The following is a 17,287-nucleotide window of genomic DNA, read 5'->3' on the forward strand; positions in this document are numbered from 1 at the left end:
GTCTTCAACAGATGGCAAAACCAAGGTGAAGCCACGTCCACATGTTGTGGGGTTGGGTGGCCACTAGAGTTTAATGTTGGGCAGAGTTCAAGCATGTCTGAAAACACAGTGCACTGAACACTTATAACGATAGGCCTCCACAGCTTGTGCCAATGTCAGTATCACAACATTGACTGCTACGAGTGAAATGGGCACACGACCATTGGTACTAGACGTAGGTGCAGTGGCAGAGCATTGCATTATCTGATGAATCTAGATGCTGCTTCATCATACTGATGGCTGGGAGCGAATCTATCGCTTTCCAGTGGAACAGTTCACATTGACACATCTACTGCAGAATGGAGACAAGCTGTCGGCGGTGCCATTATGCTCTGGGGAAGATTCACGTGACCATCCATGGGTCCAGTGGACCTCATGCAAGGCACCATGGCGGCCAAGGAGTATCGTACAATGGTTGTAGAATTTGTGCACCAATTCATCACTCTTGCATTTCTGTCTGGGAGTGACATTGTTCAACAATGTAATGCACCATGTTGCAAGGCCAGGATTGTGATGGAGTGGTTCAAGAAGCACAGTGGCGAGTTCCAATTGGTGTGCTAGCTCCGCAGCTTGCCAGCTGGGATGTGATTGAATGCAGTGTCAGAGCTCATTGCCCCCCCCCCCACCCCCACCCCCCACACGTTTCACACAAATACGTTTCACACAAATACGTTTCACACAAATACGTTTCACACAAATACGTTTCACACAAATACGTTTCACACAAATACGTTTCACACAAATACGTTTCACACAAATACGTTTCACACAAATACGTTTCACACAAATACGTTTCACACAAATACGTTTCACACAAATACGTTTCACACAAATACGTTTCACACAAATACGTTTCACACAAATACGTTTCACACAAATACGTTTCACACAAATACGTTTCACACAAATACGTTTCACACAAATACGTTTCACACAAATACGTTTCACACAAATACATTTCACACAAATACATTTCACACAAATACATTTCACACAAATATTTAAACCATCATAATTTATCATAGAACTTCAGGAAACGTTTCACACAAATACGTTTCACACAAATACGTTTCACACAAATACGTTTCACACAAATACGTTTCACACAAATATTTAAACCATCATAATTTATCATAGAACTTCAGGAAAATCAATAAATATTTTCATTATAAAATTTCTTTTCTGTACACAATAAATTTAACTTCTTCACTCCACAATCCAAGAGGTCTGACAGTATCCCAGTGAGTTCAGCAACTGCAAGTGCAGAACAGTTTTATGGCTGTATGCACATTAGCCTATAGTTGCTTACTTCTCACTGGTATTCTGAAAGACTCTACCAAGAGCTTGGAATTTAGTGGTATGGCAGATCATAAGTACTGAACTATGTGGCATTTCGTTTAGAACCTAAACATTCTTTGTGTCTGTTCTTACACTGAAACAAAAACACACTTCCAGCAATGTTTATGTGACTTGTACAACTCTTCGCACTCAGATGTTAGTTGTTTTCTGTTTTGCATGTAAGAGGCAGTTTATTTAGTGTAAAAGCTGGTGCACCTTACCTTAAAACTTTTAAGTGTGTAATGCAACATCTGCCCTGAGTGGAAATGTACTTTAATCTGATGTGTATGAAGAAATATCACATTCATGAGAGACAGATTTTGTTTCCTAAGGTGTCAATCGAAATGAAGTGGTCCAATAAAAATTACTTGGTTGCTTGACCATTTTTAAATATTTTAATTTTTTATATGTGATTACCCTATAATTGAGAAGTTCAAAACAGTTTTTTAAAAAAATTACCTTACACCTTTACTGAATGACGGCCTTTTTGTTTGTTAGTGCACTGTGATGTTTCAGTTTCGAGGTGTTAGCAAAAATATGAATATCTCTGCACTTGGTTAAGTTACAACATTGCAATTAACTTGGTTGTTTTTAGAAGTGTCCTCTACATTGTCTATTAAATAAAATATCCTAAATTAAAAAAATAACCAGTCAAAATGACCTCCAAAGTTTGGTATCCAAATTTTCAAAAATTCAGTTTTAGGCCCAAAAATAACAAACAAGGAGTGATTTATGAGTGTGTTTTTTTCCCTATAGTTAGATATCATACACTGCTAGCATCATATAGAGCAAGAACACTTACAAATGTTTCCTTAATTTTTTATGAATTTTTGAAATTTGAATTTTTTTTAAAGTTTGGGGTTAATTATCTCAAGTGGGATTGAAACATTCAACATTGATATCTGTCTGTGAACAAAGGTATGAATTTTTGAAAATTAGGAGATAATTCACATTACTCTACAACTGATCTTATGGCTGTAGCCTATTCATGTGTGATATTGGTGTAATATAATCAATTATTATTGAAGTAAGGTAATGAATTTTACACAAAAAGTGGTAACATCACTGAAATTAACATTTATATTATTTTGACATACTTAAAATAAATATTTTCAATTAACATCCTTAGAGATGCGTTTGTTCCTAAACCTGGTGGTGAATGTTAAGTACACTTATTTCTTCGGACAGCTTCTGCAGCATAGAATAAGACCTCCCAGTTCCTGTGGTTAAGTTCAAGAACTGAAAGTTTGCTTAAAACATTTTTCATTGATATCCGAACTTTGTCACTAGCAGATTTCTTGAATGATGTTCTTGGGCCACTGGGTGGTAAAAATGCACAAAAACATCATTGTTTTCCAAACTTCTTCTTCCAACCTGTAAGCCACCACTGTCCATCATTCATACATGCCAGTATGTCATTCAACATTAAAGACAGAGATGTAATTTTACTGACACAATGAACCTCATAAATTTCAGTTTCTGATGTTACATAACATAGAACTAAGTTTTCTGCAATGCCAAGGAATTTGTGGAAATGCCTAGTTCGTTTTAGTGCTATACAGTTTTCAAATCTGGTTTGAAGTGTTCTTTTCATATGCAGAACCACTTCTTCTTTTTTGATCAGAAATTGTGTAATCCCTTTAATATTATTCATGCAAAAGACATAAATGTCCTGTACTATGAGAATTTGGTCTGTGCTTAGTCTTTGTAGGCTGGCTTTACTTACTTCACATTTTGTTGTACCTCCTACTCCAGCACATGCATTTTTACCACGGCAAGATGCAAAAAAGTGTCATTCAGCCTCCAACCCAAAGTCTACTTTGTGGTTGCAAAGATTTGAAAAATTCTGTTTGTTCTTATGCTGACTACCACTTCCATCTGAATAATATATCAGCTTCTCAACCTTGGGAAAATTTTCTTTTATGTAATTTATTACATACTTTTGAAACACATGTACAGCCAAAGTGTTGTGCTCCAAGTAGTCGCTTATAATGCAAATTGGAGAACTGCAAACTTCATCTTTCTCACCTTTAAAGTAGAGAATAAATCAGCTAGCACTATGTATTAAGTTTCATGAAGTTGTGCTTTTTTGTCTTTCAGAAACTTACTTTGGATTTTAGAAACATAGTGGTGACTTTTGAGTTCTTGTAAGTTATCGATTAAAGATTCCAAGTACTCTTCCTGAGATTTAACCATTGTTATCATTTTTGTCCTGTCAGTTGTGACCCACTGTTTGAAGGTAATACTGTCCGGCATTTTCTCATCATATTCGTGAAACAATTCAATAACGGTTTCCTTACCAGGGCATTTATTACACAAACTCATCATGCAGTCATAACTTTTAGTGTCACAGACCATGAAATGTAGTAACTCCTTGTAGTTAAGGTCACTGAGTTTTTCACTCGTCAGTTTGACATTTTGATGATATAAACGAACACATTCGGAGTGTGTCCCTGAAGATCCAGTCAGAATACACTACTTAGGGTGGAGGCCACAAAATTTTGATCTTCCAATTTTGCATTCAGGATGAGAGTTTTTGAAAGCTACATAAAGCTCATTTAAATTTGACAGCTCTAGTTGTTTCTGCTTTGTTGCTTTAACTCTATTTATAATAATTCTTTTCCTATCTTTGCAACCTGGGAACGTTCTACTGTTTTCATAATCTTCAAAAAACTGCTGGATCTTTTTAGTTGTTTCTTCACTTATACCTACTCCTTTCTTCTTTCCTAAAATTGGAAGAATGCCTTGCTCTTTCACTAATTTTTGGGCTAGTTTAACCAAACAATGAGAAATGTTGAATTCATGAACTATGTTTTTCATTTGACCATGAGTTAGTGAACAAACTTAAAATTTTAACTTTTATCTTCCTTAGATGTCAGCGAACATTTAATTTTTAATTTCTCTATTAAGCTCAAATTTTCAGTGTCAGATGACGCTGGAGGTAGGTTTTCTTCTTTAGAAATAATGTTGGTAGCCTATCTGTATTATTATAGCATGATTCCAAGTCTTTTCTAATTGTGTCTGAAATTTGTTGTACCATATTTTCAATAGCTACTTCTCTTTTTCTGCTACTTAATTTTATTATTTTTGAAGCAAGAGATACATCTTAGAACAAGCAAAATCCAATAAGCTAACAGTTTCCTCATTAGGAATATAAATGTCATTAACAAGGTTACATGACTCTGGTTCTGGATTCACAACAAATATTTTGGAGTAACCATTTGGGCACAGGGCATTTCCAGGAATCACATTAAGTTTCACTCTCACATAACAAGGACAAATGTTTAAGTTCAATTTCCCTCAAACCTTTAGTAATAGGCTTTTTATGAGCTTTAAGTGAACCACAGCACTTTCTTCCAAAAATTCTTCTCACGATACTCTCACACTGATGTTGAAGAAATTACTTGAAATTTAAACAAAGTTTGCCTAACTAGATCAAAGTCATTGACATTTTTCAAGTTTTTTGAAACTCAACCGTAAACTGTTTCGTGACTCACTTCATGTGCTATCTGTCCAACAGAGCACTGTTCATCCATGTTCTTGCATTCCAGTTAATCTCTCAGAATTAATTAAGAATTACAGAACTAAGCACATAACACACACTCGAAGTATGTACATCCACTCTATTAGAGGTTTCAGAACAGGCTGATGACAACAATGCCACACACAGGAATAATGTCCATCTTTATTGACAATAAACCTAAACATAAATGGGCATTTTTATTACCATAGAACAAAAGTGAAAGCTCCTATTGGTAATATGTCACAATTAAATTTTATTACAATGAAACAATAAACCATTTAATTAGGCAACAGCCATAAGATCAATTATAGAGTAGTTTGAATTATTTCCTCAGTTTCAAAAAATCATATCTTTGTTCAGTCAGATATCAATGTTGAAATTTTTGCAGTACGCTGCTATTATATAGGCGTACAAACTGTGCAAAAATTATTATTTTTATATTGAGTTCCACCTGAGATAACAAACCCCAAACTTTACAAAAAAAGAAAATTTTCAAATTTCATAAAAAATTAAGGAAACTTTTGTAAGTGTTCTTGCTCTATTGTGGCTAGTAGTGTATGAAATATAACTGTAGGAAAAAATACACACACATAAATCACTCCTTGTCTGTTATTTTTGGGCCTAAAAAATGGATTTTTGAAAATTTGGATACCAAACTTTGGAGGTAATTTTGACGGGTAATTTTTTGAATTTAGGGTATTTTGTAATACACAATATTGTAGAGGACACTTATCTAAAAACAATCATGTCAATTGCAATGTTGTAACTTAACCCATTGCAGAGATATTAGAATTTTTGCTAATGTCTTCAGACTGAAAAATTGTCATACGCCTACAATAAAAATGGCCACCATCCAGTAAAGGTGACAGATAAATTTTTATTATTATTATTATTATTATTATTATTATTATTATTATTATTATTATTATTTAAAAAACTGTTTTGAGCTTGTCTAATATAGGGCATTCACATATTTAAAAAAAAAAAATAATAATAATAATAATAATAATAATAATAATAATAATAATAATAATAATAATGGTCAAGCAACCATCACTGGACCACTTCATATGGATTGACCCTAAGATGATAATGCAACTGTGACATTTTCTCAATCTAATGTGCTTTTCTGTTTCACCAGTTTGTTCAGATACTTGAGGGAACTGGTCGGTATAGGCGTTGTGTTGGCATCATTTACGGGCCATTGAATGATAAGGCTTTTTTTATGAACAAAAACGAAAGGCATAGATTTTTTGAACGAAAAAGAAGTTTATTCCTTGTTAAGGATAAATATTGGTTTGTGAAGTCGTATCCAGTTATAGCACTCATAAGATGATGTTAATTTCCGTATTGGAACAAAGTACAAGAAAGAAAGACTAGGAAAGGAATTATGTCATTGCGGGCTGAAATTCTGTTGGAGTGAGTGTCTGGTCTGAAACTGACGCTTCAGGTGGTAGTCAGCATTTACCACATGATTTCGCTCCAATGTTCCTTGTTGGCTACCAAGAATGTGTGCATAGTGGACATGTTCTTAGCAGATCATGTTCCACATGAACAAACAACCTTTCCTTTTGGTAAAATAGGGCACAATAAATTGTACTCCAACATCACAGGAGAATATTAAAATGAAGAATAAAATACAGATTTCTAAATACCAATGAGATGGCTTAGAGGTGACCTGAACAGTTAATACATAGTCTTGTTTTTTCAAGGTACAGTGCTCTGAAAAGCAGAATTACTTTGTTTGCAGTAGTTGCATGTCTTCAGTTAACAAAGAAATGATTTTGGTAGAATAAAAAATACAAATCTTCACCATAACGATTGCTTCTGCAAGGGCTGTACCCAAGCTTCCCCTCGACTCCAAAAGTCAGAACTTCCAGTTGACATTGTATGCCTGGCTGCAATAGTTTTGAAATGGGAATTTTACAAAAGGTGTAAGTTTGAAGTAGGAAATTCAAAAACCACAATGTTGTATAGAAGTGACAATGTTAGACAGACAGTCAAGAGTATTTGTTGCCTCCGGGGCTGTCTCTGCTCACTATGAAGGTATTGTGTGAGGTATGTCTTCTGTGGGAGGGTTAGTGCAGTTTCCTAGGAACACTGTGTAACAGCGAAGAGTATTCAGTATGTAGCAGCTGGAAACATCCCAGAACTACCTTTCAAGTTGGGGCCCTCATTTAGATATCATGAGCCATGTTTGAAATACGAAGATTGTTATGACCAATGATTCCTGATGTGCAGAAATTGATTGGATGCAATGTGAGCAAACTTTTGCCAGATACAAAAAAAAACCAATAACTCAAGTACAAAATAAGAGATCGTTCTGCTTGTCGTTTTAAAGAAAATTTGGATGTTGTATCTATATTTCATCCACAGCAATGTATGAGCTAAAATCAACCATATGCAAAGTTTCTGCAGTTTGTTTTTACCTTTGCAATCTCTCTAAAATTTTGTGCAATGTTTTATGTAATTTGATGCAGCGAGGCAACCATGATGAATAATGAAAAGAAAATTAGTTATTTATTGCATGGAGATCTCTGGCTGTAACATGTGAAAATCAGTGTTTTTCACCGGTTTCCTTAAAGTCAGTTTACAAGTATTTCATTTTGGGCGGAACACAGTCTCAGCACAGCATTTGGTGAGTAGTAAAGCCACAACAAAGCTGCAGTCAGCATGAAATGCGAAGAGCACATCTGCAGTGGCAAAAGGGTTAAGAAAAACCAGCAAATCAATTGTGCTGCTTCTGCGTAACTGATTCTTATCAAACCACCTCTATTACATCCATAATATTTACTCAGTATTGTCCACATTTTTAGTTTGACATAGGAACTGCCCTGACTCATAAACAAGTTACTAGTTGTGCGTGGGCTCTCAAATGTTATTACTAAAGCTAAACAGTACATTGACCTCATCATCTGAGTTACTTTTTAAATGTTTGAAACTTGTGTTCATTTTTAATTTAAATAGCTACTTGTTTTAGGAAAGCAGAACTGTTTGCATATTGCTCTTCTGCTGAAGCCATTGAAGCAAATTCAACATTTTTTCAAGGAAATGTTAAATATAAAATACATGTGATAAAATAAAATGGGTTTCTTCTCACATCCTATTTGCTTTTGCAGGTTTTCTAGTAAGAAAATAAGCCCACTTCCACTGTCTCTTGCTGTTATTTCTTTGCTATTTGGTCATTATTGTTATCTTGTTCACTGCAACTTTAAAATACTTGAATAATTTTGTGGTCAAGTCTGTTGAAAACTGGAATAATTTGCTCTGATGTGAAGTTGTATAATGACTGCTATGTGCTGTGCCCCAGTGAGATAGAGAGAAAACAAGTTTATTTTTGATTCGAGGTGCTGCTGATAGAAATTCACTCACTTATGAGTGAATTTATCCCCTCCCACCTAAGGGTGTAGGATCTTTAATGTTCAACAGGTGTGCAAACATTTTGTTGAGATTTTATCATTGTTACTAGACTCCTGTTTAATGCCCAAACAACATGAGTATGTGGTTGGGCTTCTGTCTCAAATGGTTAAGAAGTATTTGCTGTAGCAATCTGGGCACGGATGTCTAGTTCTGGAAGGAAGCCTCAATTTTAATAACACTTCACACATGGGGGCTTGAAGGTAATTATGCTCGGCTGCTGCAGAGGTGTTATTTTGCTGTATTATGGTACTTATGTTTTTGATGTCCTTTATTTTTAATGTGGAATTACATTGTTCTGTCGTAGAGTATATTTGCTAGTGTGTGTGTGTGTGTGTGTGTGTGTGTGTGTGTGTGTTACTCTTTTGTTATGCAACTAGTTATGAGTTTGTTTTTTCTCACTTCGAACAAAAACCACTTTCACTGCATAGTCAGAGTAAAAATTCATTGGAATTAATGAACATATACTACTTTAGCATCAGCACATCTTATGTACACTTCACTAAGTATGCAAGCATTCCTGGTTTTGAATCACATGTGATATTGGAAGCTTAACAGATTGTAATTTGTTGAGTGACATTGTTGTTGGAGCTTGTGAAATTTGTGGATGCTGACAAAGACTTGCCATATAAGAGATACTGAAAAGTTAAGTTGAATGTTTGTGATGAGTTAAAACTGTGTAGCGTAACATGTCACAGTTGTTCTCTTGCAGTATGCTATGAATTGCACTTTGAAAGTACAACTTGCAGCCTGACCCAAAGTTTCAACTTGTTGCTCCCTAACTCCATAATGGCTCTTGTGCTGTTCTGATAGACAATTCCCGATGCATAGCAGAAGAGCCTTTGTGGAATTTGGAATAGAATTCATTTACTATCTGCTAAGTATATTGCCCCCAAATCCTGTTACATACTCACTGACAGCTTCTAATATTATCTGTTGGCACTGTCGGGAAGAACATAATTTTTTTAGCTAGTATTCGAACTGCACTTTTTGGGGGGTAACGTGTCTGCAGTGTTAATGATGAAAATGTTTTGAGATGGATGGAATGTAGATGCAGAGTGCACTAACAAATTGCATGAAGCTATTGTTGACCTTTAGTACCATTGATAAAACAATTCACATAGGCTACATAAAGTCGATATTTTCTCTCTTCTAATAAGGGAAAGCACACATTTTTATTATTGTGGATAGATGTTGCTGCATGTTTGCATATTTAGTGTAGGAAGAAGAAAACTGTGGGAGTGTTGGTGTCATAGTCGAATGCCTGCCATCCACTGATGAATGTAACCAGTTCATTGTGAGAACGTGTTAAGAGCGATTTCAACAGTCAGGCTTAGTTTTAAAAATGATACATACCTTGACAAACTTCATCTTTGCCAATATTTATGTTCAGAAAATGTAATGGCATAGGACAGTGTTATGCCTCTTCGTACGCCATTGAGCTTCTATTAACATGTGTTGCTTTCTTTATAAGGGAACGTAGTACACTGCACCACAAGGCTCGATATTGTATACAATCTAACCTCATTAACACAAATCTAAATCTGAAGGGACCAAAAAATAGAGAGTTAATGTTAAAAAAGTTTGTGTTAAGTGATTAACTGATGTTATTACACGTATGTGTACGGTAATGCAGTAATGCGTAATACACTACAGTATCAGTCACTTTACATTACTGTAGAGTTAAAACACTATAATGTGACTGCAAAAGTGCAACTACTTACAAATTACACTATTTTCTTGGAAAAATATTGAATTAAGATTCACTGACGTTAAAAGGAAGGAAAACAACTTGTAATTTCACAACCAGTTGTTGTAACTTGTGTTTGCAAACTCGGTAGTGAGACCTGTGTGTGGAAGTGAATTATTCTAAGCTGTCAAAGACTGTAAATATCTCCTGATGGTAGGTGGGATGGTATTTGTATTTTCCATCTCATCAGATCAGTTTCTTCTGATTACTCTTCTTGCACCTCAGTCACAGCTTTTGGCACATCACATTCTACAAAGCACATACAACAACACTGTTGTTTATGTTAATGAATTGCTCAAAACTAACCCTAGGGTTCACAATGTCTTGCAGAACCATCCATTCATTAGCTGAAGTGGCATCATCTAGCTCGTGCCCACTTTTAGTAGTGTTGTATCTCCAGGCTCTGTTAAAGCACTTCTGTATATGATGTGGCGACATGGAGTTCCAGGCTGCTTTGATGGTTTTTATGTCGTCATGCAGCTCTTACAAGTTACTTGCAATAAGCTCTCTCCATGAGAGAAGTGATGCCTTGATTCAAGGGCTGAAAGTGGCTTGTCACGTTATTTGGAAAAAGTGCAACCTTTATGTTGGTTAAATATATTTATGTTTTTAAAACGATGTGGTTTCTCTCGTATAACCCAGCAACATAAACATTTCACTGCTGTCGGCATTACATACCAGGGCAACAGTTACCCATTGTGAGCTTCATGCTCAAGTATGACACTTTCACCTTTCGTCTCCAGCTTGCAGCTTGGAAGGGAAAAAAAAAAGTTGTATAAAAGTAGTTTCATCCGTATTGAACACATCACACGAGGCATGCTTTTCCCTCTCTCAGGCAAATTCATGCAAACAGCTGTTCACAATTTCATCATCAACTTTATCCACAAATTTGTCCAGATGAAATTGAATGTCTTTTTTGCAACTGATACAGCCAACCAGCAGAACAACTTCATACGGCTTAAGTTATTATTGCTAGAATGATTCAACCACATGCGTGCACCTATCATATCTTTAAAAAGCCTTATGATACAGTCAAAAGTTTGTTTGTGCTAACGAGGTTATAGTGTATGTGAATTCATATTCTATTGACATCGCTACCAGTCTTGCCATTTTTAAACATGTAAGAAGTAAATAAATACACAGTTGTAACAAATAAGACATGATACTACAGTCGTGGTTTGATATAACTGGGGTGAAGTGAAGGAAATTTTTGATCAAGATAAGTATCTGATATTATATTGGGTTTGAATTTAGTCTTTTTTTACTAATTTCATGCAGCTTAATTTCTCTTGGGGGTTACTGGACATCTTAATGTGATCTATGAGAAAACTGAACTGCAGAAATTCGTTCAGTAAGATCTGTGAGAGGTAAGTGAAAAGGGTGAGCTCTTGCCAAACCTTTGAAAAACACTGTTCCTATTTTCATTGTAAGTAAATAATACTGTCTTTTCCCCTATTTTTTGGCAGTTTGTGTTACTGTATCTTAAATAGAAATGTGATGGGTTGCAAAGGATAAAAAATTAGGAATGGACCATTACTTAAATGTGGATTTTTAAGTAAGAAATATATTGAAAATAGTAGACAACTCTGGAAAAGTAATAAAATGTTACCTGTACCAGTAGGGGAAACAATTTAAAGAATAGTTAAAAATAGGGCCTCACTTAAGTTGTGCAGTTTGACTTGGCCATAGCCTTTAAATCGGGACACTTACAACTTCAGTTGCACCTAATCAGTGGTTCTTGCAGTGGTTAAAGCTGTTCAGAAGTTCATTTTAAGAGTGGCATGTAGTTCGGTAACATTTGTATGGAAAGGAGTTTCCATTATTAAGAAACAACACAACTCTGATTTAGCAACTAAGGATTGTGGCAACACAGAATGTAGTTTTAATTAAGATCTCTCTCATTCACGAAATAATTGTGCCTATTTTTTAATGTAGTTGTCAACAGGTCTGATGTTTACATGACATCATAGAAACTGATAAAGTACTGTTGGTAGTGTCCCTTTGTATGTCATACATCTTTTAGAGGCGATTGGGAGAAAGCAGTGATTTAGTTGTTAAATGGAAGTTGATAGATTATTTTTTATTTTCCTTTAGTCTTAGAAAATGGAATGCTGCCATGATGGCAACTGTTTTTGTTTTCAAATTGTGTCCATAAACGTTCATGAGATTTTAGATCGTGGGCATGTCTCACAAAGTTAGGACTCATTTGTTGGTATCTCGCTGGCAGTTTACTATCTTAAAATATATTTGTTGTTGATCTTGCATGAACATCATGGGCTGAGTACCGTTGCACTATCATCGTGAATTGGTTCTGTGTTAAAATTCTGTGGTAGACTTCCAGATGAGAGTCCTCAGTGTCTTAGCTACCTTGAAGTGCCAAAGAAACTGGTACAGGCATGCTTATGGAAGTATAGATACATGTAAACAAGCAGAATACGGCACTGCGGACGTCAACGCCTATATCAGACAATTCATGTCTGCCGCAGTTCTGTGATCGATTGCTGCTTCTACAATGGCAGATTCTCAAGATTTAAGTGAGTTTGAATGTGGTGTTGTTGTTGGTGCATGAGTGATGGGACACAGCATCCCCGAGGTAGCGATGAATTGGCGATTTTCCCATATGACCATTTCACGAGTGTATTGTGAATATCTAGAATCTGGTAAAACGTAAACACTCTTAACATCGCTGCAGCTGGAAAAGGGTCATGCAAGAATGGGACCAACGACAACTAAAGAGAATCGTTCAGTGTGACAGAAGTGCAACCCTTCCGCAAACTGCTGCGCGTTTCAATGCTGGGCCATCAACAAGTGTCAGCATGCAAACCATTCAACATAACATCATCAATATGGGCTTTTGTGCTGAAGACCCACTCTGTACATTTGATGGCCGCCTTGCCTGGGTCCATTGGCTCCGACATTGGACTGTTGATGACTGGAAAAATGTTGCCTGGTCAGTTGAGTCTTGTTTCAAATTGTATCGAGTGGATGGATATGTATGGGTATGGAGACATCATCATGAATCCACGGGCCCTGCCTGTCAGCAGGGGATTGTTCGAACTGGTGGATGCCCTGTAATGGTGTGGGGTGTGTGGAGTTAGAGAGATATGGGACCTCTGATACATCTAGGTACATGATACATCTAGGTACAAGCCTGACTGGTGACATTTATGTAAGCATCCTGCCTGATCACCTGCATCCATTCATGTCCATTGTGCATCCTGAAGGACTTGGACAATTTTGGCGGGACAATGAAGCGGGGCAATGGGGCACCCCACTCGTCCAGAATTGCTGCATGGTGGCTCCTGGAACACTCTTCTGAGTTTAAACACTTCTGCTGGCCACCAAATTCCCCAAACATGCTCATTATTGAGCATATCTGAGATGCCTTGCAATATGCTTTTCAGAAGATATCTCCACCCCTTTGTAGTCTTGCGGATTTACGGAGGACCCCCCCATTCCCCGTTGAGTCCATGCCGTGTCGTGTTGCAGCACTTCTTCATGCTTGCAGGGGCCTTGCATGATAGGCAGGTGTACCAGCTTCTTTGACTCTTGAGTGTATTTCTAGAGTTCTTTATGTTGGAAGCACTTCAGAAGGTGCATCATGTGTCATATGTTGCTCTGCAACCAGTAAACCAGTACTATTTAGAGAGAGAGACAGAGAGAGAGAGAGAGAGAGAGAGAGAGAGAGAGAGAACATTTTATCACTTTATTTTGAAAACTACAAAATTGAGTAAATAACATTTGGTCTGGTAAGATGCTGTAAAGGCTAATATACTTTGCTTACTAGTAATAGTTGTTTCTGAAATGTCTGTACATAAAATTTGAGCACTTGTCAAAGTTAGTAAGAATATTTTTCTATACTAAGTAAGAATGCAATATTCCAAAATAATATGAAGTACTAAAGAAATAGGTTCCTGAGAAGAAATGGGTTGCCAAAGAGGTTCTTCCTGTCATCTTCTCACACCATTAAGTGTTGGCTGTAATTGAGTTAAAAAGCTAGACTATTAAAATTCTGAATTCTGGCAAGTGCTGTCTAGATATCTTTTTAAAGTGTGAAGAGGGGCTAGGTGGTGTTTAATGATTTTTTCAAAGCAAAAGGTCAATGAGAAGGAAATCTGTGGTGGCCTTGTCATTGGAAACAGTCTGTCTGAAACAATCTAAAGAAACCATAGAAAATTGAAATTGGGACCAATGAACTGGTATTCAAAACCTTCTCCTGAAGTTTTACTGTCAGCTGTAGTTTTTTGTTTCGTACCGACATTGATTTTATCTTCTTTGCTGTTTCCCAGAAGCTGTGTCTTTTAGATAAATTAGGAAAAGACTGAATAAGAAAAAGGACTCTAAAATGTAGCATCATGCAAATTATCAGGCTCTGTAGTTGAATGACTCAAGACAAACTGTTTTTGACTATATGACAAAGCATGCCCCCACCTCTATCCCCTCCAGCTTCTCCTTTACCACTCACACATACAGTTATATAATCATAAACGTTTGGTACCAGACTCTTTAATCTGCCAAAATGAAAGAAAGGGTTCGAGGATGGTGCACTAATCATACATCTAGTCAACGTAGAAATGAAGGTAATGGAGAACAGCACAATAGTATTGAAGACAAAAAATAATTTCAATTGGGGAGGATTGACTAATGTTTTAATTTATAAACTCAGTTTTCCTACTGTTGATCATAATTTGGTGTATGAACGGTAAGAACAATATTTTAGAGAAACCTCCAAGGGAAATAGTGCAGTTCCTATATAAGTTCAATGAAAAATGGAAAATTAATAAATGATATGTAACACACGTGGTCACAGGTTAGTGAATTAGTAGTTCCACACACTTGTCACATAGTCGTATGGTGGAAGGTACTACTTCCTGAATTGAATTGTCTGAGTAATGAGAATGAGATTGATTTAGTTTGGAAATTTGTACAGTTATTGACATCCACTTCAGACGGATACTTTAAGAAAGTAATATCTTTGTTCTTTGAACTTGAGTGGAAGACTCTTTGGAAGTGCAGTTGACTCCATTGTCATTGATACTGAGCCTGGGACAGTGCTGTAATCTACTTAAAACAGTTGCATTACAGCTTCTGAATAATACACCTTTTTTTTAAATAAAATAGTATTCATAACTTGTTTGCTTGGGGTTAAGTTCAAGGATTACACTCTCCAGGATATGTTCAGTTTGTGATGTATTGTGAATAAGACAAAGTTGAAGTGAAAAAATATTGTGATATTAAAAAGGTATCTACCTGTATGAAAGCCTTTAATGGTAGCAAGTTTGCTAAAAATATGACTTTAAGCACATCATTAGATTGAAATCTGAAGTGCTCATCAGAAAGTATGTCTGTGTTTTCTGCCAGACAAAGGGAGTCGCTCATTGAAAATGATGCCTTTTTGGCAGAATAGTAAATATGTGTGTTTGCTTTGGGTAATTTTGGGGCGCGCTATTCAGCAATTTATCACTATTATTGTTGGCTACGTGGTGAAGTGGAGAGTTCATTATTATTCCTTGTGCATGTATGAATATTATATTGTCATTGAATCCTGAGTGCTTGCAGTTTCACACAGTTTTAAACTATTTGTAGAATATGAAGCAAAAACTATCAAATATTTTCAATTTTTTCTACATTCAAGGCACTCAGTAGGATTTGACAGACATTGTGCTTTCCCTTAGGAACTGATAATTACTGCACGAGTGTTGTTGTCTTATAGATGAGTATGGTTGCCAGAATTGCATGATATGGTAACCTTACTTTGAGGTATTTAATTGTTCTGTTTCGTATAAAATTGTATTTCATATGGTTAAACTTGCATTAAAGGAACTTTCACCTGGTATAAGTTGACTTATTTTTGTTTGGTACCAGGTTGAAGTTACCTATGGTAGAGAGGTAAGTGTGAATTATGAGTTTATCTGGTGTAGTGTGTGTGGTGGTAGTTTTACTTCGTTATCTGTATTTATTTGACTATTGTTGTAGCAATGTTGTGATCAGTTAGCACCTCAGTTGAAGATTAGAAGTTCAGAAAAGATGTTTTATGTAGTTAGCTCTTGATTTTGGCCTGAAAATTTTAATTTACTTTTCTCTTTTCCCGGCATGCCTTTTTGTTAAATTACTGCAATTTTCGGAAGGAAAGGTAGCTCGTCGTGGCTGAAATTGGGTCTTTGTTGTGTGTTTATAGATTACGATTACGAGTATTACGGTTATTCGGATTATCGAGGCGGCTACAGTGATCCGTATTACGATGACTATTATCGTTATGAGGATTACTATTTCGATTACCCGCCGCCGCCACCACCTGCCAGAGGGAGGGGCAGACCGCCTCAGCCGGTGGGTCGAACCGTTTGATTCGTTAACGTTGCTAGCTAGCTCTGACTGTGGCACTGTGTCTTTTGTCTGTTGTTTCATTTTTTTTCCCTCCTCCCTGAAAACCGAGTCCATAATTTGAGTCCAGAACCATGTCCTTTTTCTCTATTTACGATGAGTATGGTCTCAGATAAAAAGCTGACTTCCCTACCAAAGACACAGTATCACTTTCAAGTAGCTTATCATATCTGAGCCACTGATATAGGCTTCAAAAATTTCTTTCCAATATTTAAATTTAGCCGGGAAAAGGATGCTCTTGATACCTGAGGTTTTGTAGGGAAATGCGTATTGTAGTTATGAAGAGCGGTATGTGTGTGCCTGTATTGGCTCAGATATGGTAATCTCATTTTCTTGCTGTTTAGTTGCAGGGTTATCCAAAAGGTCAAGGGATGGGTTCCGGGGCACATGACAGCTGTAAATGGGCAACTAACTTTTCCTCACTTAATTACGCACTTTGTTTCTGTTCTGTGAAAAGATACTGAAATTCGTGGTAATTTCTTCAGGATAAGTCAACGATTAACTTAGTCGCAGGCTGAATTGTCTGCAGATACTACATTGTCTCCATATTCCATCCCTGGTTCGTAAACAAGAAAATTACGCAGATTCTTAATGAAAAGTACATTATTGTTGCTTATTTGGGCTGTTGAGGAAAGGTTAGATTACTTTTTGCAGATTTGTAGCTACTTACCTTGTGCACATACACAAAATGCATAATGCTGACAAAGTTCCATACATTTCTCTGGCTTTCAGCTTTAGTTGATGTGCTTTCTGCTTTTTGCTGCTTTTAGATGCTTCAGCATTTAGTTAAGTGGCAGTAGATGCTTTGGCTTCCCTTCCTATTCCCTAAACTTCTAAGT

At 36.3% G+C, this 17,287-nt stretch overlaps 1 protein-coding gene across 29 annotated transcripts in view; it reads left to right on the plus strand.

Moving 5' to 3' along the window:
- The window catches only part of LOC126320215 (heterogeneous nuclear ribonucleoprotein R), a 243,340-nt gene that overhangs the window by 213,273 nt on the left and 12,780 nt on the right, over nucleotides 1–17,287 (plus strand). For 20 of the 29 annotated variants that reach the window (XM_049993776.1, XM_049993766.1, XM_049993772.1 and 17 more), the window contains one exon: nucleotides 16,246–16,394. The exons of the other annotated variants lie outside the window; for them this stretch is intronic. In XM_049993776.1, coding sequence (XP_049849733.1) covers nucleotides 16,246–16,394 — 149 coding nt within the window. The remainder of the gene's footprint in view (nucleotides 1–16,245; nucleotides 16,395–17,287) is intronic. 29 annotated transcript variants of the gene reach the window in all.

Source organism: Schistocerca gregaria, chromosome 2, assembly GCF_023897955.1.
Source record: "Schistocerca gregaria isolate iqSchGreg1 chromosome 2, iqSchGreg1.2, whole genome shotgun sequence".
Taxonomy (NCBI): domain Eukaryota; kingdom Metazoa; phylum Arthropoda; class Insecta; order Orthoptera; family Acrididae; genus Schistocerca; species Schistocerca gregaria.